Source organism: Lepisma saccharinum, chromosome 2 (genome assembly GCF_977018435.1).
Source record: "Lepisma saccharinum chromosome 2, izLepSacc3.1, whole genome shotgun sequence".
NCBI lineage: Eukaryota > Metazoa > Arthropoda > Insecta > Zygentoma > Lepismatidae > Lepisma > Lepisma saccharinum.
Window position 1 is genome coordinate 113778590 of NC_139230.1, and position 26299 is coordinate 113804888.

The 26299-nt window shown below is 38.2% G+C and overlaps 1 protein-coding gene across 1 annotated transcript in view; it reads left to right on the top strand.

Moving 5' to 3' along the window:
- LOC145984122 (uncharacterized) overlaps positions 1 to 26299 on the top strand; it is a 115369-nt gene that overhangs the window by 75684 nt on the left and 13386 nt on the right. The window contains exon 2 of the mRNA XM_083117557.1: positions 22427 to 22585. Coding sequence (XP_082973683.1) covers positions 22427 to 22585 — 159 coding nt within the window. The remainder of the gene's footprint in view (positions 1 to 22426; positions 22586 to 26299) is intronic.

Genomic DNA, 26299 nt, shown 5'->3' on the forward strand with positions numbered 1-26299 from the left:
TTCAAATATGTGATATAATGCACCCTGGAACACATGATTCACTAATTATTTGTGCCTGACATATGCATCCATGATACCATCAATAAACTGGATGGTACAAACACCTTTGGACGACATACAGCCCCAATACATTAATGACCCACCACCGTGTTTAACTTTTGGAACTGTATTAATGAAATCATTGTCTTTATTTGATTTTCTCCAGACCGTATTTATCCCCATCTGACCCGTATATATTAATCTTGGACTCGTCTGACCATATGACACTATCCCAAAATTCCTGGTCCTTGTGGATGTGCTCTTTCGCGAATGAAAGTATATTCCTGGGATTCACCTTACTTACATACGGCCTTTTTCGTGGTATTCTGCCATGATATCCATGCTTCCACAAGGCACGTCGGACAGTTTGAACGGACATCATCTTGCCAGCAACATTTTCTACTAACGGTCGTAACTGAGGAACACTTTGTCGGGGGTTTTCTCGCACTCTTTTTAAAATAAAGCGTTCATTACGTTTATTCAACCTTCTCTCTTTTGGTTTTCTCGGCACATTCTGTCTTGAATCTTCCTCTCTAAATTTGTTTACTATGTATTGAACTGTGGAGTGTGATTTATTGACTGTTTGTCCAATTTTTCTTAACGAATAACCTCTAAGGGCCAAATTATAATAACATCCTTCAGATCGGAACTAAATTCCTTCACCTTGCCCATTTCGAACACTCTGATAGATAGACGATAGGCCTACAACAATACCTACGCCAGCATTCTGCTTGACGGGGAGCGCGCCTGCATGTTCAAACTTGTTAGGAAGTTGCAAACTGCACGAAATCGCCCGAATAGCGGTGGCGCTGTATGCGAGGAAGATTGAAGCTCTTGCCTGTACGAATAACAATGTTGCATGAAACAGCGTGTTTTTCTCTTTTCACACAAATTATATGCTCTTTTTATACATTTTGAACATACAATTTTATTGACATTTGTTGCTGAAACCTTCATTAACATTAATTTCCAGGTACATATGAAAATGATTATATTTACTAGTAGATATGACATTTTTTCCTCGGAAATTCTATGTGTACGAATAACAATGTTACATACTGTACATGCAAAGTTCACTAAAACCGAAATGTCTTCCCTTAACCTGAATTGGTGTTAGTAGTCACAGAAAAATAAAACACCTAAGACAGAAGCTGTTTGATTGACATACAATTTCTCCCTTGTCTCTATAACACGTGTTCGCAATCCTACCCTCTTACCTACGGTCTCGGCCTGCCAGTCAGTCAAAACAAGCAAGCAACCCTTTTTTTCAAGTCTTGAAGTGAATAAGGGTTTGTTTTGAATTACCGCACTGTGCTTATGATGCTAACAATGATAATTCTTTCTGGCCATTTCACTTTTTAAGTTTACTAAAAACGAAATTTATAATGTATTTTGGTGGGAACTAGTGATTTATGTTCACTGTAGTAGCCAGGGCCGGCGCTAGCCTGGGCAACTGCGGCAAATGCCGCTTCCTTTCGACCCCCCTTTCCGTCATTACACAGGAACGGGAAATTGAAAATCAAAATCAATGTATTCCTAAGTAAAACATCAAACTATAAAATAATAAATAAAATAAATAATGTTACACTATTAAACAAACGGATGTCTCTACCACATCAAAACTTTAAAAAATGCGACACTAAATTACAATCTTAAATGTGACAAGTATTAGGAAAGAAATGCCTTGAAAACTTGGGCTCATATTTTTACCATTGAAGGTCTATGGTATGATTGGATTTTTTTTAAAAAAATACATGTAATGTTATTTTTCGTATCGTCTCCTTTGGTGCACTGTTCTGTATTATTTCAGTTCATCTTTTAATTCAGTAGGGTAAATATATTTGGAGCCTTCATGTGTTAATATACAAGCAAGTTTTGTACACTTTTGAGACAAAAGATCAGATGCATGGGCGTCGCCAGAATTTTTTATAGAGGTGGTCAGGCCATAGATAAAACTTGAATAGTAGAAATAACAACAATAATAATTATTATTATCATTGTCTTGATTATTATGACATAATAACTATTATAAACCACTGAAAATAAATCCACTTTTTTCCACGTTTATTATTATATCGTTGGGGAGAGACTTCTAATCGATCCACCGAATTAGTGAATATCCAATTCGTACAGTTAGTGTACTGAAATGCATAGCTATTTTACTTTGTTGTTAACTTCTGCATAACTTGTCCAAGAAAAATATAAATATTTGGGAAAATGTTAGTAATAAAATTATGTTGTTTCGCCTCAACCCATAGAACTGATAGAACTTACTTTTTTGGAATTTTGAAAACTGCAGGTCCATTTATTATTTTAGTTTAAATGGTAAAATATTAAAATATAACCTGGTTACTGTATTTTACACTACTATATTTTCGATCTAACGGTGTTTTTACTTTAGTTATTCTGTTCGAATATTAACTGGTCTTATTTCTTCAATTAACAATATAAAGTAACGAGCTTCAGATCTGACAAAACTTTTTTTTCGACCTTTAAATTATTTGACTTTATTGATTTGTTGTTTTAAGTCCACTTTATGCACAGTAAGGCTAATCGGGACTGGACCTAGTTTAAAGTGGGATCCGAACCACTTGTACCTCCACCGGGTAACTTTAAATAAACTATGCCAATTTCTAGGAGTGACCGACGGACCGGTTCGAACCACCTCCCGACGCCCATGTTCAGATTCCATGTCTTTAAGCTTACTAATATCAAGCAAGAAATCGACTTCGTACCCTGTTTACGGATCTTCAACAAGTTTCGTCATACTGGAACTACTGCTTCTTTCGATTTCGGACCTGTACAGTATTGCCTATCTTTGGATCGTCTATATCTAAATTTGATGCCATTCTTTCGCATCAACTAAGTACAGTGGTGCGATTAGAGGGGGCGAGGGGGCAGTTCCCCTCCCCCACACTTCTCGCCACTTGTGCCTCCGCACTATGCTAAATCTTATCTACAAAGGGGAATATACTATCTTCCTCCCCACCAGTTTTGGCACCTTGTCCTCCCTGTTTTTGGAACCCAGTCGCCGCCTCTGACTAAGTAACTGGAATTTTTCATCACTTCTTATTTCAAAGTGCTCTGATATATTTGCAAGAAATCTAACAGCATCTATCACATCGAGATTAATGTTTTGTAGATACTTGCTCACTAAATTTATGTTGAGTAAAGTAAAATTGAGCCTATTACAACGTCCAAGTTTTCAATAGGCTTATTTTTTCTTCTCTTCCAATTTTGCCGCCCTAGAAATTTGCTGCTCTGGGCGGCGGCACGGTTCGTCCCCCCCTCCCTTCCGCCGGCCCTGCTCTAGCCGAATGTTCACCACAACCGAGTTCACTACATCGAGATTGCGCACGCACACACACGTCAGCAAAATTGTGCCCACGAACCACAGAAACGTAAAGAGAACATAAACACAAACAGCTTGTCACAGAACCATTTTTGTCGTTGGTGTGTTGTTTCAGTGCTACGAAATTTCAAAAGAGAATGTTTCGCGGCTTGTATGATTGCACTTGTTTGACGTAGGTAAAGTTACCTCATTTCTTGATCGCGGCTATAGTTTAGGTAATCTTTATCTTGTTGACTCCGTTCCAGGTGCTCGCTGATGAGACATAGGTTGTTCTCTGAACCGTTTATGCAGGGACCGAGGGCGAAAACACCTAACCAGGATCACCCACCCCGGCAATATAACCCCTGTCTATTGACTGGAGCACGAGGTTTCATCTGATTTTTCAATATCTGTTTGACAGAATTAGTGTTTGCAAGAGAATTGATACACAATACGAATAAAAGTCAATCAACGTTTACAGAATAATAGTGTTTATCGAGAATTTCCAGATCTAAGAATCAATTGAGCAACTTAAATCTTACATTTTAAGCAGAGAAGCAGATTAATGAAAACAAATTTAAAACTTAGCACAAACGATCTTAACAAGTAATTACAATATAGTCAATAATGCCAGTAATTCCTCACAAATAATTACAATAACTTATTTTTCTGTTATGCAATGAGAGAAATAATTACTGCATTTGTCAAAAATAAATTTTGTATTGCTAAGCCCAAATAATGGACTTCATGGAAATTAAATACAAGTTAACTAAACTATTTTTAAATTAAGATAACCAGACCTCTGCTTAAGCGGGATTTTCCCGTTTTCAGCGCTCAAGTTCAATCGCTCTGTTCCGGAAGAAATTCCTCCTGAATCGTTCAGTATCATGGTGACTAAATTTTCTTTTTTGTTACACTTCTGAAAATTATTAACAAAATATCACATCAAAAATTATCTATCGTAAATGATTCTCCCATCATGTCTTTTCTCAAAACTCTTGCTGAGGTTCTCCCGATGGCGTAGTGGTAACGTCGTCGCCTTGTAATTAAGGGGTCCGGGTTCGATACCTAATGGAAGCACTTAGTGGTTCGAATCCCACTGTAAACTCTAGGCCCGGTCCCGATTAACCTGCATGTGAATAAAGTGGATCTAAATCTCAAAATTCCTACCGCGATTCAACATTCAACAAAATATATAAATTCTCACTCAGCACTCTGTGTATCTATTGCTCGAAGAACGACTCAGATGCCGAAACAAGGATGTGAATAATCAGAGGAAGTGCGGCGGGATTTTACTTACTTCCTGCTTGTTACTGCAACTTGTTTGTCTACAAAGAACATTTTATCTATTTGAAAGTTTTAGCGTCACATGCCAACCAAATGTTTTGCTCTGCAAATTTTGTTTTCAGTTATATTCATTTCCTTAAAAATATTAATTATTATTATAAAATTATAAATGCAAACTGGAGGTGTTTACAAATATCGAGCAATTAACTAGAGCAGTTGAATGATACACGACCACCTAAAAGTCTCTTTAAAAACGCCTTTCTGAGCAGGCCGAATATCTTGAAAATTGAAGTCAATTCTAGAAACTTAACTAACATCAGAAATTACTCGTACTATGCCACACCACTCCTGACCAGTTGCGGATCCAGAAGTTACAGTTAGCACAGGCGTGCGCAGACCATCTGATTAGGGGAGGGGCAAAAGCCTTGATGAAAGTTCAGTCGGGAAAGAAAAAATCTCACTTTATTTCACTGTTTTAGTTTCATTGCATTGATAGGTATATGTGGATATGGGTATATTCCTCCAAACAATTGTGTTCACTAAGACAAAACTGTTTAACAGCAAGAGTCTGAAGTACTTAGTAGTTATAACTTCTCTCTCTGGTAATTTACAATGCATTACAGAAAAGAACCAAATTGCGAGCAAAGCGAGCAAGAACATTTCTAGATCCAAATTTTTGCAAACTGAAAACAATATTGATTTAATATGGCCAAAAAAAATCATGGGGCCCCATCGCATTCTCTTTTACATTTCTTTTCATTTAGATCATTCGGCGCCAAGGGCCAACTCCCGCCGCCCCCTAACTACGGATCTGAACTTGACAAGACTGGAAGAATAGCAAAAGATGGTGTTAAGGTGTCATATCGGAAACGACAACAAGTACTGACACATTTTTTTCTGTTAGTAATGAGTTAACTCACTGCAATGATGTAGTAGGCCTTCTGCAAAAACTTGGAAGGAGTCAAAACCCAAACGAGTGGAGACTATATTTAGATTCATCTAAGAATAGTTTAAAAGTAGTATTGTTGCATAATGGGAATATATACCCATCAGTACCCCTTGCCTATTCTTCCACCGTGAAGGAAACATATGAAAATATGGATACAATATTAAAAGTGATAATTTATGAAAAATATGGTTGGCATATATGCGGAGACCTCAAAATGATTGGTATACTGTTGGGCATGCAATCTGGGTTTACAAAATTTTGTTGCTTTCTTTGCTTATGGGACAGCCGGGCAGAAGATTAACATTACAACATTGTGGATTGGCCCATACGAAAAAACTTAATTCCTGGAGAGAAGAGTGTTAGGAATCACCCTCTACTTGAGAAAGACAAGATTTTGTTACCACCGTTGCATATAAAGTTAAGGCTCATGAAAAATTTTGTTAAGGTATTGGATAAACACGGTGAGGGTTTTGGGTACTTGAGAAAAACATTTCCAAAACTCAGTGATAGTAAGTTAAAAGAAGGCATATTTATTGGGCCGCAAATCCGTGAGATCATTCATGATGACAACTTTGTGGAATTGCTAACAGAAAAAGAGAAATGCGCATGGTTAGCTTTCAGACAAGTATGCTGTAATTTTCTTGGAAATGTGAAAGCTGACAACTACAAGGAACTTGTTGAAGTGTTATCAGCGCATGGGGCGCAATATGTCCTTGAAAATTCACTTTTTACATTCGCATTTGGACTTTTCCCATCTTAACTTGGGCGCGGTTAGTGAGGAATGCGGCGAGAGATTTCACCAGGATATTTCTGTCATGGAGAAACGATATGCAGGAAAATCGGTACAGAACATGTTAGCAGACTACTGTTGGAACCTCAAGAAAGAGGTTTCTGGTGGCAGTTACAAACGGCAGAGTTCAAGAAAGAAATTTTGAAACTGCGAGTAAAAATGTGTTTTTTTTCCTTTTTTTGCATGAAATTTCTTCATTGAACAGTCAAAATCGGTCCTATATATATTGTTTAATTTTTTTTATATTTCATAGTTATTCACTTCAATATTTAAATCTTATTTCATGAGCAAACAAACAAAAATAATTTCAAATTTCGATGTATTATTACAAAGGGAATTCAATTTTTATTAGAAACAAAAAATGAAAATCCAGGGAAAACGATAGGTGATACAGCATTTCTACTTTCAGATTTGGATTCAGCGGGGTCGAATTATAAATAATCACCTATTTTCGTTCAAAGGAGCAAAAGAAAGTTTGAATTTGTTCATCAGTGTAATTGATTATCCTAACCTGAATCGCTAACCACTGAGCCACCGAGTCGGTTACCTTTTCACGCAAGGATCCAATGTTTAGAATTCGCACAGTAAGGATAGCCTGACGGTGAGCATCCCGGTGTCAGCAGAAGCAAACCACGATCGCAACTGAAGGTTACAGGGGTTAAGATTCGGAAGGTTGAACGTGCGTCAAAATTATAACCACTAAGCCAGGATGAGAACATACAACAAGCATGCCAGGTGGAATATCGATAGGTCGCGGGTTCGAGTCACGAAACGGACGCTCTGTGTACGCGCATATATTTAACACATGCAAACTTCGGCCAGAAGGGCAGGGTCTCGAAGAAGTTCGTTTATTTCAATTGAAACCGTTGATTTCCGTTACGTTTTAGCGGGAAACGGGAGAAAAGAACAACGTGAGATCAAAATGTGAGAAAATCATTGCATAAAGGGCGAGATTTTTTGTGAAAATTAATATATAGAAATGGCTCTAAATCGTAGTCAAAGCAAGTTCAACAATGGCAGGAAAAGGTCCCATTGTTGGTGAAAAAGGAAAGATAAAGACACATAGTGTGATCAAAATGTGAGAAAAGCATTGCAGAAAGGGTGAGATTTTTAATGAAAATTCGTTGTTTTGTTTTAAATTGTACGCATAGCATGGCATTACTAGACCGTACCAAAGCACCAGTAATAATCAAACTAAAACAAGACAATCTAAAACACTTGTTAACACCTTAACACTTTGCAAACACGTGCAAACTGGACACCAGCTATCTGGATACTGAAGCACTGACGTGTCCAGTGCCAAGGCTTAGATAAGGATACCCTTATTTGTGGCCAAGGTTAGCTTACAGCTGTGGGTCTAAATGCGGGCAGACGCGCTCTCACCGCCCGGCACGCTGGTCGCCGCTCCGCAGACAAGTCGACCGTAAGACGCATGTACTACAACATGAAAAAATTCTAGACAAACCTTCTAAGCACCATCCTCACACTTGTTTAGTAAATAAACTCTATTTGCGGAAACTGAATATATTTCATATGATTTAGGAAATCCCCAGGATAACAATGCACAAAACGCTCCTGATATTGATTGATTGATTGAGTTGGTGTTTTAAGTGCACTTTATGCACAGTAAGGCTAATCGGGAATGAACCTACAGTGTAAAAGTGGGATCCAAACAACTATGTACCTCCACAGGGAATCAAATCCGGGGGCCCTTGTTTACAAACCGACGATGCTACCACTGCTCCATCGCCGCTCCATATACAGCGTGTTTCAAAAAGAATATACGTATTTCGCATGCATATATTTATTAAACTTTAAGACATACGAAGATGATACTTGACACACATACTTACGAACCTCTCAAGTTCAGATTACAGATGTTCAATATGTCCTCCAGCAGTGACACGAACAATATAACATCGATACTCAAATTCCTCCCATACTCGGGCAAGCATGTCCTTCGTCACTTATGTTACGGCAGTACGGATCCGGTTCTTCAACTCTTCCAGGTTCTGTGGGAGTGGTGGTACATAAACATTGTCTTTAATGAAACCCCACAGGAATAAGTCACAGGGTGTCAAATCCGGTGACCGTGGAGCCCAGCTGATACATGCTAAGTCGCCAGCTCCTTGACGACCAATCCAACGGTTCGGTAGAGTTTCATTCAGATAATCACGCACTTGGCGACTCCAGTGAGGGGGTGCCCCGTCTTGTTGAAAGATGAAGTTGTCTTCGTGCAGCCTCGGAAACAACCAGTTTTGTAACATAGAGAGATACTGCTGACCGTTAACCGTGTTTCCATCAAAGAAGAATGGGCCGTAAACAGATGATCGAGATATCTCGCAAAACACATTCACTTTGGGCGAATCTCGTACATGTTCAATGAATGCATGTGGGTTCTGTAGGCCCCAAATGCGAACATTATGTTTGTTTACCTGACCACTGACATGAAACGCAGCTTCATCACTAAACACGATGCGTTGTGCGAAAGTGTTGTCATTGTCAATAGCATCAAGAATCTCGTTACAAAATGCCACACGTTTGCGTTTGTCATCAGGACCCAGAGCTTGTAACAGCTGTACCTTGTACGGCTTCATAACCAGCCGACGTCTCAAAACACGCCAAGTTGTTGTTGTAGGAAGTTGTAACTCCCGACTGGCACGACGAGTTGATTTTGAAGGGCTACGTTGGAAAGCAGTTTGAATTCGTGCAACATTTTCTTCAGGAACACGAGGGCGGCCAGGACTCTTTCCTTTACATACACATCCTGTATCTACAAACTGTCGATACCATCTGCGAATGTTCCACCCATTCGGAGGATCAATTTGGTACCTCAACCTGAAACGTCTTTGCACTGTAATCACGGAATTGCACTTCGCAAACTCGAGAACACAAAATGATTTCTGCTGCGGAGTAGTCATTTCAAACAACTGACGGTTACCAAGCAAAACAGAACACAACTGACATCTAGCGGCTATTATATAAACTAGACTATGTATTCGTTTCTCTAATAGCCGAGCCGGGGCGCAGCGATCGATAGTTTGGACAAAATAATACTTTGTAATACGTATATTCTTTTTGAAACATGCTGTATATACGTATGTGTACACAAACACACACACACACACACACACACACACACACACACACACACACACACACACACACACACACACACACACACACACACACACACATACGCATATGCATAGATACATATTAAGATACTGATTCTTAAGAACCTCCCTGATGGTGTACAGGTTTTGTCCGGAAAGTAATAGGACTGATTTTTTTTCGCCGCGACTGTACTTCGGAGCGCGCGCGCACTGACTGTATTCGGTAGAGGGGGTTCCTACCTAACCTACAAGCGGCTAGTCAGTTGTCTCCGAGCACCCGGAGAGTCAGGACAGGCTTTTTCGCGCGACGTGTTTCTGTGAGTGGTGCAAGCCGAAAATGCAGCGTTCGTTAGAGCAGAGGTACGCGATTAAATTCTGTGTGAAACTCGGTAAATCTGCGACAGAGACGTTTGATATGATCAAGCAGGCTTACCCAGATGATACTTTAGCAAGAAGTGGTGTGTTTCGGTGGCACAAGGCCTTTTCGGAGGGCCGGGAAGAGGTCGCCGATGAAGACAGTGCTGGAAGACCTTCGACTTCGACAAACACCGACAATGTGACTCGTGTGCGCGAAGTTTTGAACTCAGACCGTCTACTGAGTATTCGCTTAATTGCCCAGATGTTAAATTTACCTAAATCTGTGGTTCATGACATTGTGACGGAGCTTTTGAACATGCGCAAGGTGTGCGCGAAGATGGTCCCAAAAGTGCTTACTGACGACCAAGTTGCGGCGAGTGGAAGTGTGCCAAGAAAATTTGAACATGTGTGAAAGTAACCCCCAATTTTTGGATAACGTTATCACAGGTGACGAGTCATGGATCTTTGAGTATGATCCCGAGACAAAGAGGCAATCTTTTGAGACGACAGAGGGGATCCAAGCATCTTGCACCGCGGCTCTAAAGGCTATTCCGGAGAATGCCTTCCGTGACGCCTTCAATGATTGGAAATCGCGCTGGCAGCGCTGTATCGACGCAGAATGAGACTACTTTGAAAGTTTTTAAAGAATTGTAACGATTGGCTCAATATTTTTTTTTAAATCGACTCAGTCCTATTACTTTCCGGACAAACCCTGTATTGGTAATGCTGTCGATTTGTAATGAAGGGATCCCACTTTTGATCCCCGGTGAAAGAACATAGTGGTTAGGATCCCACTTTGAGCTGTAGGTCTTCTTCGGATTAGATTGTCTCTGCATAAAGCGGACTTAAAACAAACTTTTACAAATGTTTTCTGACTGATTCCTAGATCGCAGCATATGCTAGGAGAACGCAATGAATAATTTAATACGAGTCGAGAGAGCACTGTAGTTATGTAATGGAACACTTTTTACAGGTTGTACGTACATTATAGTAAAACAGGCTTACGGTAGTTTCCGTTGTTTTTGTGCTTAGCTGCCATAAACGAGATTCTTTGAACAGTAACATTTTACAACTTGCAAATTATTTGTTGGGGGATAAAATTTTGATTGAAATATTCAGGAGGATTCTGTACTCCCTTCCAAAATTAGACGAAGAACAATGTAGCGTGCATTTTCTGCACCACTGCCAATCATCCAACCACGGAAGATGGCAGAATGTAAATGTTATTGAGGGGAGTATCACTCTGGCGGATATCATGAAGTATTTGGTTTACCAGGAAAACTGAGCACGGTGGAGGATTTTTATTCGAAGTGCGAATGTATGTACGAGTAGAATGTATATAAAAATTTAGAATCATATGACTTTGTTACTTCAAGGGGTAAACCCAGGATGGGCTTTGTATGAACTGTATGACCCCTATTATACAACTTCTAAATATAAAATAATGTTGAATGTAAGGGGTGACTATCCAGTAACTATCCCGTAAGCACCCAAATGCCAACCTCTCTTTACGTAGTACACACCGGACTGCATTCTTGCAGGCTAACGAGGCTATGACAGCTGGAATCACAGTCAGTACAATCCTCTGTGAGGCTGTGTCCTATCCATGAGCCTTTGTTTCATCTTATTACTTTTCATCCACGTTTTTGTGATCAGCCAAAAGTGGCAGACAAGTGATCAAATCAACCAATAAATAAATCAAACTTAAAAGGAACGTGTCATTCTTGAACGGGTGTTAAAATATTGTACTTTATTATAAAACATAGGTCATATTCTCCAATATGACTAATAAAATATGCTATCCTTTATATTTTTGACAAAATTCTCCCTAAATTCTACTAATCTTTTAATAGATCAATTTGAATATTCTATCTGTTGAATTTAACAATGTAATTCCTCTGTAATTATGACGGTGTAAGGGGGCCCGAAAAATTGTACAAATTATTATCTTGTTTCTCATAACATATACGCAAATATTCACGATAACTTGTTTGGACATTTCTAGCCATTTAATCCTGTCTTCAATAAAAAGTACTTTTTTCTTTTCTCTTTACCTTGCATCAGCGATTTTAATATGTTAACAAGATAGCACACACATTTCCTCCCCAACTCTAGAGAGTAACAATACAAAGATCAAAGGCCATTTGGATTGGAAAAATAAATCGTTAACGCTATAGAAAAAGTGGGACTTTCGTTAGTAAATGCTGAGGCCGAAGTTATGGTGGTGCAGCTCGATATCCTGGATTTATTATGGAGTTAAAATTAAAATTGCCGAAAAGCAGAAAACCGCGAAATACGTTCACTGTGTAACATTTAATTAATTTAAATCTATTTTTGAATGATGCGCATGTGAAATCACTGAAGTAAGACAGTTTTACGAAATGTATACCAGGTTTTTTTTTTTACTCAAAGTGGGAAACGATGGTAACTTTGGTTTCTGGTACACTTAAGAAACTTTGTTCAACTCGGTGGGCTAGATTTAATAAATCATATCATTACATTATGCTTATGTAGGTACAAGGGCGCCCGCAGGGGGGCCAGAGGGGACACTTTCCCTCCCTGAGATATCTGGAAATGCTCATGCAATTCGAAAAGTTACAGCAATTAACTATCATTCCCAACCAAATAACGAGAGAACGCTTTGCCAGAAGTATGAGAATGATGTTTGCACCATAACTAGGGGTGTGTCGAAAGAAAAATGTTTGGTCGGGACGGGATTCGGAAGGGAGATTTTATAATCCCTACGTTGAAGACTGATAATATTAGCGAATTCCCGAGTAAGTCTGGAAATTTCCCGAAGGGAAAATTTTCGACATTTTCCGACGCGGTGAAAATCTAATATTCTACACAGTATTTCTCCCTTAGGTGATTGTTTTTGTAATAATAATAACCCGTGGCTCTACTGCCCGTAAGGGCCTTGACCTATCTCCCGACTGCCAGTCTCCATCCTACAATCCTGCCTGGAGGTGTGGAGATCTTCAACCAGTAATGGGGTGACGTGGGATTAGCACATTCAACCCCCAGCCGTTATAGGGATTTTTGAAACCGGGTTACGATACTCACTCGTAGCTCCCCAATTGCCTCACGATGGTGGGTTGCCACCGGTCCTATACACAGGCCGAAAACGCAGAGACTGAACCCAGGCGGACTTGAAACCATGCCGTTTCCCAGTCGGAGTCCAAAGCACAGTACCTTAGACCTCACGGCCACGGAGGAGGAAGATTGTTTTTGTACTTCTGGAATAAAAACTGCCAATTTCAAGAAATTTCAGACACTTAGCCTATAGTGTAAAAATTCCACTTTTAATGACGATCCTTTGGAATTTCTCGACTGTTAGAGATCCCGAAAAGTCTGTTTGCAAAATGTACAAAAAGACAAAGCACTATTCACAAAAAATGTGTAGATGTTAATAAAAGGAAGCAAGTTGAATCCAGATTCTACTTAAATAGTGGACCCAAGGATGATTTGTCAACAACGCCAAAGTATTTTCAATCTCAATTTTATGATTTGTATAATAATAATAATAATAATAATAATAAACTGTAAAATATAAGTTTATAGGACTGAAAGGCAAGATGTGAAATCTTACTCTACCCCTCTGGGAAAAAATTCTGCGGGCGCCATTGTGTAGGTGTTATGAAGGCACTTTCAAGAATAAAATTATAATTTTAAAAAGCGATGAAAAGTTTCAAGCTTGATCATTGGAAAAAGACTAGAAAAGTTTGAATTCATTAATCAGATAGTGCTACAAGTAAAAGTAGTTGAAACGGTACTCTCGATGACGAGTCCTGCACTCAAAGTGTGCACGATCGGGATGCTATCCATCATATATGTATGCTTTATGTTTCTTCGCTGTGTTATCATACGTATCATGAAACAGCATAGGCGTAGTATTGCCCGTCCGCTTGGGGGGGGGGGGGGGGTCTAGCTGGGGCTAACTTTATTCATGCTTTTATCCAATAAAAAAATCATCACAGGCATTCTCCTTGGGAGACAGGTGATTCCCACATCATCCAAAAGAAATGGAATTGCGAATAAATAAGCTATTATAGATGGTTGTAAATTTATTAAAGAACACATTTCTTCTTTAGAATAAGGAAGGTATAATTTTAATATGTAATAATATTAATGGGTAATCCTGTTTTAATGGTACTGATCAAATTATAATGCTGCAAGGCATTTAAAAGCACAAAATACATAGGTAATGGAATAGAAAAAAATAAATGTGCCATCTTAATAATCTTATAAATGTTTGCAAAGAGCTCCCCAGAATACTATTTAGTAGGCTGTAAATAGTTTCCATTCATTTAAACCTCACATAAAGATATTTTTTACCAATATACAATGCATGCTTATAATTGGACGTTATTTGCTTAATCAACCCGCAAGATTATTCTCAGGGGGGGGGAGGCAGCAGTACTTAAAGTGGAGGAAAGGTGGGGTGATGCTTTTCCCCAGTTTAGAAAATTCTCATATAGCATCCCCACCAGTAGGATAATTTGCATAGGCGCTTAATCTGCTGTCTTTCACCGCACCCCTCGAAAGAGTGATTTCGCCAATGAACTGTAGTGATCACCACTTAATAAATCAATTATGCACGATTGAATCGCTTCTACAGGATCGCGACACATTCACGCGACATTTACCTAGGTAGGCATACACCTTTAAATGTCCTCCACGCAATACGAATCCACAGAATCTACATTCACTTCTTTGAACTGACGCCTTTTCCCTATCAAAACTGCTATTCTGTTTAAGTCTCTACAATGACGGCTTTTCTTTTTCATGTTCGAAAAGAAAACACAATTGTAGGAACTCATTGTTGAAAGGCTGCATTTATGTAAACACTGGTTGCAACGTCACTATTGTTTGAATGTAACAATGTTTCCCTAGCGCTCCAAGGTGGAAGATCAAAAGAAATAACTGCGATATATTTTCTTTGAAATAGTCCAGGCAATTTACACTTTGACCTGGGCAAAATTACTTCAGAAGGTTCTTAAATAGTTTCTAGCTCAGAAATCATTGGTGAATAACATATCCAAAATCAGACAAAATCGGACCACGGGAAAACCCCAAAAACGGATTTCAAAATGGCGGACTTGCCGTTTTCTATTAAAGGCAAAAATAAAGTAATTTACGATTGTAGAGAGAGATAATGTTTTTATTTATATTTAATAATGTTTAAACGGAAACTATCTTTCAACAATATATCATTTCTTATGTAATTTTGATATTAAACATTATTTTTATAAGTTGGAAATCAAGAAAATAACAATTACTTAATTTTTTTTAAAGTTCTATTAATTATAATGTCAACTTTGAAGGATGTTCTAAGTTTAATTAATCGTCTTCATCACTGTAAACACTGGCGTACACATGTGGGGGGCGGGTGGAGGGGGGCTACAGTTACTTCCGAAATTTTAAGAAAAATCAAAATGTTTCAATGATAGCAGCATGCAACTTGAATAAAACCAATGTGCTAAATGCAAATCCCTCTTAAATTATTCCTCAGATTACAATTTCCAGTGAAAGTTCCATGTATACAAAATATTGTATTGTGTATCCTCCCTCCCCAAGCAGAACGCAGGGGATACCCATTTTTACATTTCCAACCCTTCCCCAGTAAAGAATCCTGCGTACGCTAGTGACTGTCATCATCTTATTATTGTAACACTCGCTACGAGCAGTTGAAGAGGACAATCGATTACGCTTGCATCAACTTCGGAAAGTATGATGAAGGTTCGTCGTGCAGGAACAGCAAATCATCTTTAGTAAATCTCGATTAAGTGGATGTACATCCATAGTAGGAATTATTTTTTACATACCAATCCCACCCTTCTGCCTGTGTACTTCCAGATTCTTATTTGAAAGTGTGTGCGAAAGCTATGGTACTCTGTGGACGAATCGGTAGGTGACAAACACTCAGGTGTAACAAACGATCCACCTGCAGCTATCTTTTCAATTAACATTTGACGACATAGTTCGTTTGTGAATTCCAACGACTCTCAGTCATACAACAGAAGCATTTCTTTTTTTCCAACGGCTTCAATGTCTGACTGTAGGTAGGAATGTAAACAAAATGAATTTGTAGCTGAACGGAGTGATTTTAGTTCCACTTTATTCACAGATACACTAATCAGGACTAAATATGAAGTTTAAAGTGGGATCCTAATCACTACCTGCCTCCTCTAGGTATCGAACACGGAACCCCTTCAATACAAGGCGACGGATGTTATCAATAGGCCATCCGGAGGCCAGAAAAATTCTGGGTGTGGTGTTGCAGCCCGTGAAAACATGCAGAAACAGGAGCAGCTTGCGGATGGCACGACCCAACAATGATTGAATTCTGAGGATATCGAACACATTATTGGGAGATGGTCTCCGCCTTACGTCATTGTCCTGGCTATGGTACAGAAGCAAGTCGGCCTGTTCCCTCTATTACTGTTCTACAAACATTTGCATTTGTGACGATGAGACTGCAGCACGAACGATGTACACATGAGCATCCTCACCTGCGGTATACACAACATACAGGTGCGTCTTCATTGTCTCACCTACAAGGGAAATAATTGCTTCATTGTTTTCATTAGCTAGGAAGTGTCAGACTTTCTTTCCGGCGCTGAAATAACATTCCTACTGGTCTTGATGCAGAATATTTTGAGGGATATGCCCTTGATCGTAGGAAAGCCACTGTAGCCATCAGAAACAACGACAGCCCTTCCGCCTGTTTTCAGATAGAAACCTACACAATGATACTCAATGCAGGAAAGATCCACCATCGAAAACGCACTGGCTTGCATCCTGAACTTCTTCCATTCGTAATTTGTTGGTGTATTTCAGTATTGCATGACCTAACTGAGACTTTTCGGCTCTCCTCAACATACTTTGTCATTCGAAAAATGCACGAGGATACGCACGAAGCTCGTAAGACAAGACATCTTCCAGTCATCCTCTGAAAGAGTGCTGCATCTACTTGTATATTGTATCCAACAGGTCTCTCAACAGCAGCAGCAGCAGCAGAAAATCCAACGGTTTTCACTTTGTCAACCTTTTGGCAGGATATTTGAACACCTCTTTCTCAATCATTTTGAAGACGACGTTCGTACCGATGTAATGCAATTCATCAAAATTCACTACTGGATCAGCTGTGACTGCTGTGCTAGTGTTGCAGAAACTAGAGTCAAAATGGAATGGGGATATGGATTCCAGTTGTTCGATTCCTTTTTTAGTATCATTATGATCCCCCGTTTGTCTACCTTCTCGCATTTCATTGTGTTGTTCCCTATTGTTCAACAAATCTCTGGTATATTCTTGCATTGCTAAGTTCATTCAAATTCAATTCAATTATTATTCAATTAAGGGCGAGTTTCAGCCTGCGGCTGTTCTGCCACCTCAGCTAAGCGGAACACAGATGTATGAAAAACAGGCATGTTGCCTTCTGATTTCTGCAAATGCGTTTCCTTGTGTCAGTCCTCCCTTGCTTTGCAGGGAATGCATTAGTACTTGTTCTATTACGAGGTCTGATCCAAGTCCAACCCAGGGTCCCGGATTTGATACCTGGTGGAGATACATAGTGGCTCGGATCCCACTTTAAACTGTAGGTCCAGCCTAATTAATTAGCCTTTCCGTGCATAAAGTAGACTTTAAAAAAACAACTCAAAACTCAATCCAAGTCCGGCCCATAATCTGTCACTTCATCTTGTCACAAATTTACCTCCCAGGAACATTTTCTGCATGGTTGGATTTTTATACGACAAACAACGTTTTCGGAAAGTACAGGTATATAAGCTTCAGGTAATTGTGATGTCTGGTTTCCGCAATGATCGAGAGAATCTCCAGCATAGCTTGCAACTGTAAATCGTCCACGAGTCGGTTCTATCAGCATTTATAATGTTACATGCAATGCTGGCTGGCCATTCGTGGTGATCATATTTGAACCACCTCTTGTCCATTGTCCAATTTTGTCTCGCAAACCGCACACAATTTAGAGAGTTCCATTCCAAAAAGGCAAAATATAATTTGACACATCAAGAAGACACAAATTATAAGTAATAATACACAAAACTTTAAACATTATTCACAAAAAAACATAAAATATTAGTTAATTCACAATAGCCAGTCCGCCATTTTGAAATCCGTTTTTGGGTTTTTTCCCATGGTCCGATTTTGTCTGATTTTGAATATGTTATTCAGCAATGATTTCTGAGCTAGAAATTATTAAAAAAGCTTCTGAAAATTTTGCTCAGGTTTGAGGGAAAATTGCTCTAGTTTGTCTGGACTAAAATCTTGATAGGGAACATATGGTATGGTCCCCGTAAAAAGGCACATGCACAACTTTCATTGTATTCTACATCAGGACATAATTTGAAATTCTTTCCTTATCTGTGATTGCCACACCACAAGAGTAATAAATACATGAAAGTTTCATGAGAATTATCAAATTTCTGTGTGCGGTTTCTCTTTCCTTAATTATTTTATGCATATGTCACATGCGTTTGGGGGGCTAATCGCTGGTTCTGGGGGGCCTAGCCCCCTATCCCCTACCTAACTACGCCTATGTGAAACAGCAAGATACGTGTTGGGAGAGGAAGGAAATGAAACTTTAAAGCTTGTCCCAGGCCCAGGCTGCCTAAACTAATTAACCATAAGTATAGAAAATACGGTATTGGCTTACACTTTAGTGCAATAAAATACTACCTCTCACCAGCAGTGACACCAGACGTAACTCACAAGGGAGGTTATCTAAGTGTCCCCCTCCGATTTCCATGAAACTTGGCAGGTGTATAGAGGGGCCCAAAGGAAGAAATACATGTTTTTTTGTTTCGGCTAAAAAACTGTTTTAGGGGGCAAAACCCCCCTCAAATGTCAAGATGAGGACAGATTGAAGATGGGGATCTGACCCTGTGTCCCCCTCAGGTTTCCATGCTCTGCTATTGGATTCGTGGAGTGGACATAGTGATATTGTTATGTGAGAGGTGACACCACGGGACAAAAACATTACTCTGTTGACAATACCGAAAGGATTGACTGGCACTCTCCAACCATTAGATGTGTATGGATTTAGGATTTGGAAAAATTTCGTGCGACGGTTTTCCGATCATGTCCTGTTACTACACAGTGACATTAATCTCCACCTACGCAATAACATTATCAAACTACAATCACTCACACATAACCAGTTGTCCTCACCCAGGTTTCGACACGTCTTCCAATACGCATGGTATAAGAGTGGGTATCTTCCCGAAAGGCCACCTCCATTTGAGAATCCAGTGGCATTCTGTTTTGGTGGTGACAGTAATCCGATATGTGATGTTTGTGGTGCATTGGCAGTAATCAGATGTGCATGGTGTAACCGAACATTATGTTAAAATATTTTTTTGAGGAGTACCATTACTGTGACGAGTATGTACATTGACACCGTGGAAGCAACAATAGGGGCGGTTTTCAATGTGATGCATGGGTGCTTGTCTTTACTTTGTGTTGGCAGATCGGTTACCATAATGTTGTTTCGTGTTACTTCCTGGTGGTAATAAATGTTTTATACATGCTGTTTATTCATCTATGGAACTATCCTCTTCTGTCCTTGGCTATGGATATCACCTATATGATATCTAGGTCATGCTTGATACGGTTATGGTTCCCGTGTGCAGCTATTTTGATGCTCCGTTACCCTGCTTTAATCCGTCTATTGTTATGCCCATGGTTATCCGGGAACAACGGTGTCTATGAATTCGGCATATCTCTACAATTGCACTGCGTTTGGTACCGACAATCCTACAGTTCTGTGCTGTGTGTGTTCCAATTATAATTATATGAGCGTGTTGTTCCTATGCCAGATTTACGTGGTTTCGGATTCAGAACCCCTCTTCAATCTGTCCTCATCTTGACATTTGAGGGCAGTTTTTAACCCCTAATTTTTTTTTTAGCCGAAACAAAAAAACACGTATTTCTTCCTTTGGGCCCCTCTATACACATTCTAAGTGTCATGGAAATCTGAGGAGGACACAGGGGTCAGATCCCCACTGCAATTTGTCCTCATATTGACATTTGAAGGGGGTTTTGCCCCCTGAGACCGTTTTTTAGTCGAAACAAAAAAACAGGTATTTCTTCCTTTGGCCCCCTCTATACATCTGACACGTTTCATGGATATCGGAGGGGGATACAGGGGTCATATCCCCACTTCAATTTGTCCTCATCTTGACATTTGAGGGGGGTTTTGTCCCCTAAAACAGTTTTTTAGCCAAGAAAAGAACACGTATTTCTTACTTTGGGCCCCTCTATACACCTGCCAAGTTTTATTGAAATCGGAGGGGGACACAGGGGTCAGATCTGCACTTCACTTTGTCCTCATCTTGACATTTGAGGGAGGTTTTGCCCCCTAAAACAGTTTTTTAGCCGAAACAAAAAACACGTATTTCTTCCTTTGGACCCTTCTATACACCTGCCATGTTTCATTGAAATCGGAGGGGGACACAGGGGTTATATCCCCACTTCAATTTGTCATCATCTTGACATTAGAGGGGAGGTTTTGCTCCCTAAAACCGTTTTTTAGCCGAAACAAAAAAAACACGTATTTCTTCCTTTGGCCCCCTCTATACACCTGCCAAGTTTCATGGAAGTCGGAGGGGAACACTTAGATAACCTCCCTTGTTAGATATGTGTTATAACTAGAACTCGCATTTTAGGTTTTTAACCTATTTTTTCCTTTGCAGGTAAATAAGAAATAACAAGTTATATCGGCGTTTCATTAAAAGACGAAACAACTGACGAAGTTTTATAGTGCCTAAAATAACCTATTTTGCTTGTTAGAACCTATTTTAGGTTTATTTGCCTAAATTAAACCTTTTTGTAGGTTTTATATTTTTTTAGGTTTTACAGGATTTTTATATCTCACAGGTATTTACTAGGTTTGGTGGCCCAATAATTCAATGACTCGCTTGTTTGAAACATGTTTCCTGTCGATTTCCCTCCCTCCAAGTATATTATGTTTATCAAAACTTTAAAAAAAACAAAATATGTCTGACGTCACTGTTACCTGCAGACAGTGGCGGCGAAAGGGGACAGTTCCCCCCTACTTTTTACCCCTGCACTATAGACTCTTAATGCTAAGCCTTGCCTACTAAGATAAAGTAAACTGTCCTTGCTCCCCCCTCCTCCCCATTCTCAGTTTTGGCATCCAATCGTCTCTACTGCCTGGACAGTCCAAAGTGCAAACTTCTGATCTGCGTGGCCTTGCTCACTCTTGTGTCAGTTTGGTCCTTCTTGGCATTCATGCCTTGCGAAGTAATGTTTAAGCATTCAAATTTGCACTACTGACTATGTTTCTGTTGAAAGATAATTTTCAGCACATGAAATTATCCTCACAGACAAAAATTGAGTTTGAGTGTGGATAACGCAAAAAGATTCATGGTGGTCACTAGGACCATGATAAAATTCAAGTATAATTCCTGGTTTTCAAGGCGAGCTTTCCAAAAATACAATGATACAAGCAGATGTTTTCTCTATTCCAACCTTACGTATTACCGACTCTCACCCTCAATTCCACACACAAAAATATTGACAATATAAAGGGTTTGTATGATTCCAATTTACCAAAAAGTTTTCCTAATCAACTTCAAGATATATTATTTTGTAATACTCCCCCTTCTGTCAGATAGATTGTTCTGTAAAATACACTAACAAAGTAAACGGATTGAGGAAATTTTGTTTTATTTTCAATGTAGCTTTCTTTTTCTTCCTAAAAAAAAAAGATAAACTGAGAGAAACTTGTCTCAGGGCATTTATAAACATGTATAAATTTAATGAGATATGGATTAATAAAAGTTGCAATTTTTCACGTCTACGGACAAAAAATTGGGATAGAGAAAACATCCGCTCCGTATTTGATGCTTTGCCAAAATTCATGAATAACTTCCAGAGCCAATAATTCACTCATAATTTCCGGAGCCAATGATTCACGTATAATTCCTGGAATTCAAGGAATTCCAAGTGAGTAGCCACCCTGATATTGTGCAGCAAATTATATATACGTAATTCATTTTTCATATCAACAAGAAACTTTTCTAACAGCACAAATGAGCATTATAATAATTTGTAGATAATTTTGAAAATGATATAAAGAAATGAAAATTTGTTTCGAAAATTAATATTTGTGAAATTTTGTTTTTAACGATTGTATCTAATCAGTATTTTTCAGTAATTTTGTAGCAAATTAAGTCTTTATGCAACCTATTTCAGGATTTTTCGAGCCTAATTAAGGTTTTTAGAACCTGTTTAGGGTTTTTAGAACCTATTTTCGAATTTTTAGAGCCTATTGTAGGAACCTAAAAGCACACTTTTTTGAACCTAAAAATCCGAGGTCTAGTTATAACATGTGATATTTGGATGCATGATCAATGTGAAAGAGAGCTTAGTTGATGAGTCTCGATTACGCACATTACCAAAACGAATGACATGTGCATCTTGTGTGATGTATTTATTTTGTGTGTGTGACCGAGCACAGGAGCTCATATTTACAACTTACAAAGATATTTGATTAGAAAATTCTTATATTTCAGATATTTGCGTTTATCTAAGTGATGTTTTACGTACGGAAAACCTGTCGCAAGCAGCTGAAGCAACAAGAAAGGAGCTGGTGCAACGCATTATTCCGTTTACTATAACTGAAGGCACTCCTCCACCATACCTTGACATGAATGGCTCTGCGAATGCGAAAGGTATGTTTTCAAAAACACTTCTTGTAACAAATCAATTATGTTATTCCAAAAAATATAAAGTTTTATTTAGTTTTTCTCTGTTTCCAGCGCTTGGCATTGGATTAGTTTCCATTTGCCATTGATTGAGTTAATGCTTACTTTGCTTACACTTGGCGCACAGTAAGGCTAATCGGGACTTGGCCTATAGTTTAAAGTGGGATCTGAACCACTATGTACCTCCACCGGGTTTCGAACCCGGGACACCTTCATTACAAAGCAATGACGTTGCCACTGCGTCATCGGGAGGCATATTTGCCATTGAATTAAGGTGATGAATTCCTATTCGGAAGGTCTAGCGTTTAGGCCACGGTTAGTGGAGATTATCTCTTGGTTATTGCAGGCAATATTCCCTTCCATCATTCATCCTATAATCCCCATCACATTTAATCTAACTGAAAAAGTCCACATTAAATACAGTCAAACACAAAATATGCAAAGCACCATATGTAACTCTGATTCACATATGGCAAAATTGTGCAATAACATTTCTTCAAGTGTAGATCTTAACGTTTCCTTTTGTTAGATTAAAAGTATGTTGTATTTATACATATTGGTCGATTTCACTCAAATGCAAATTAGCACTTGTAAGCAACTGCGCCCATGGGGTGGGGGGTGGAGGATTATGGCGCAGACTGCGCCATCGAAATTTGGGGTGGGAAATTTTTCTCAAAATAATATAAAATTCAACATTTACATATATTTTCTAAAATACGTTATGATTGGATACGTTATCAATAAACCATTTCTGCTGTATAAAAAGCAATTGTAACGGTTAATATGTACATCAGGGGGCTGAACGATGCGGTGCAAAAATAGAAGCTGGGAAAGAGTAAATATCGCTGGATCCTATGAAAGTATTGACACCCCATTGTATTATTGCAAGTTTGCAAAGAAATGGAAAGAAATGATCTTGCTCCCTTCTCTCGCAATAGTGCGTTAAAAACAGCTTGTTTGGCGTTTTCATGAGGGGATTGTGAAGAATTATACCATAACTGCATTACAGAGATATAAACAATATTCTCGATATTGATTAATAATATAATTTCTTGAAGTATAAAGCTTAGAGTTGATATACTGCTTAATTTAAAGCGGGTGCTTGCTTCATTTTGATGATATAATTAGCAATATATATATTATATTAGCAATATATATATTATATTAGCAATATTATTGTATAATTAATTCCCTGTATGCTGTAATAGTTGTAGTAAGCATACTTCACAGTAACACCTTGCACATTTTTCGATTAAACAGAAAAATAAATAATGTCAAATTCGTATTTCTAACTTTTTGCCGCAGGATAATTTTACTTTAGCAATAGAAATTTCACTTAGGATAAATTCCATGTAATTATTGCAATGTAGTACTTAATAATTACCCCAAGTAGATGGTTCGAGTTCTTTGAATATATTTATTACATATGAATTAAATATAATACAAATAAAACACTAATACAGGCATGCAAATAAAAAAATAACATTAGTAGGATAACTTCAATTCTTGCAACAATTTCTATGTATGTGATAAAAGTGGGTTTATCGACGATAAGCCAGATAACATGGGATAATACACCACTTATTAACGATTTTTGGAGATCATACGTTCACGGTTTGGGGGGGCAGATCAAGTATAGTGTTAAGTAAAGCTAAAAGAAGTTACTTTCAGCAAACACGCCGTTGTAATTAAATACTTTATGGGGATTATGAAATGATTTGGGAGGGGACGCATGACAAGATTTTGGGTCGCACGCACCATTGCCCTTAGGGGTCAATATGCTTCCAAGTACATAGTTGTTATAAAAGTTTAGCTAAGTATATCTTAATTTACAGAATTTGAAATAGGCATACGATAGGTACAATTGAAAATTGAAACGGGTTGACTCAGTTCGATCACATGTATTATCTTCAAAATATCTGTCAAGGATAAACATTTAAGCTACAAAATTTTAAATGTAGGTCAAAAATAGCATTATGTTTTTCCCCTTACACCTCGCATTGGTAGGAGTTATATGATCTCATTAGCCGAACTCTTAAAATTATTTGCTCGCCACTATATACATATGTATGTGCCAATTACATACATAGTCTACAGTTAGGCTCATACCTGACCATTAGATCAATAATTTCCGATGTTCTTATCACTATCATAATGAAATAGAATAGGCAGGAAATCCACATATTTGTCCCAATATAATATTTGAAATCCAACATAAACGCAATAATAGGTTTAGAAATATAATATACACATATCCACTTCCCCCCTTTCCACGCAACATTATTTTTTTTTCTTCTGCCGAATATTAACAAGTGACTTTATTGTTTCGAGTCCCATCTAAGTGCGATTGGAGTTTCAGTTTGCCTCAACTGAAACCGTTACCAGAGCATGGCCGTAGACAGGAAAATTTTGGGAGGAGGTTACTCATAATTGTTCGTATGGGCGTAGTAACAAATTTTTAGAAGGGGCCAGGTCATTGATAAAATTTGAATAATAGAAATAGTGACAATAATAATTATTATAGTGATTATAATTACACTGGAATGCGTTTTGAAACTTATTGCTTTGCTTCATGAATGAAAATACCTGATGTTTGTCAATTCAAATATGCTGAACTCAGATCTGGCATCGGTTTCTCTCTGTCACGTCAGATTTTATGTAATAGGACAAAAGCAAAATTACATGCTAAACACGTAAAATTAAAATTTTAATAAACATGTAGCAAGCAAAAAGACAAGAATTTACATGACTCAACACGTATGTGTTATATTGACATATTTATTTATTTATTTCGAACACACAGGCACATGCTCAATTACAGTATTATGTAAGCAAGAAATTAATACACAAACAATATTAAATCAAGTGAGAAATATGACATTACAATCTACAACGTACTTATAAACATGACTGATTTCATACATCGCTTGAATTAATACAGTTCAAAGTAATATTTGAATCTAAGTTATACAGAGGTAATCAGCTTATATAGCTACATGTAAATAGTAGTAGCGTAATAGAGGTATTGAGTAATAAATTGCACATATAAGACACAGACGTAAACATAGGACAGTGAAATTGAAACAGTATTTTATAACAAATAAGATAATAAATGTAGATAGTGTCTAATAGGGTGATATTATGAACATAACAATCTTCATTGTGTCCTGGTTATATACAGTGTTCAGAGAATACAATGACTTTTAAATCTGAATAGATCGATACTAGGATACTAGGTTAATAATTATTATTAGAGACTGAGTTGAACAACTTGCACATCCTCCTCAGGGGTTCCATTTCTGCCATGTTGGTTCTTCTATGCGAGATTTTGAAGAGATTTTCTCTGGGTCTTAAAATAGCGTTTGGAACATAAAAGTTTAGTTGTGAGAGTAGAGCTGGAGAATCTATTTTTCCATTGACAAGTTTGGATAAGAAAGTCAATTGATGTATTTGTCTTCTTTTCTCGAGCGACGGAACACTCAACATTTTACGCAACGTGTTACCCGAAGTGAACTTCGGATATTGACTATCGATTTTAAATAACAGATACCTCAGAAATGTATTTTGAAGTTTCTCGATTTTGTCAATTTCTTTCTTGACTAGAGAGTCTCAAACAACCGAGGCATATTTAAGTTTCCATCTAACAAACACATAGTACAGCAACAAGAAAGTTTCCCTCTT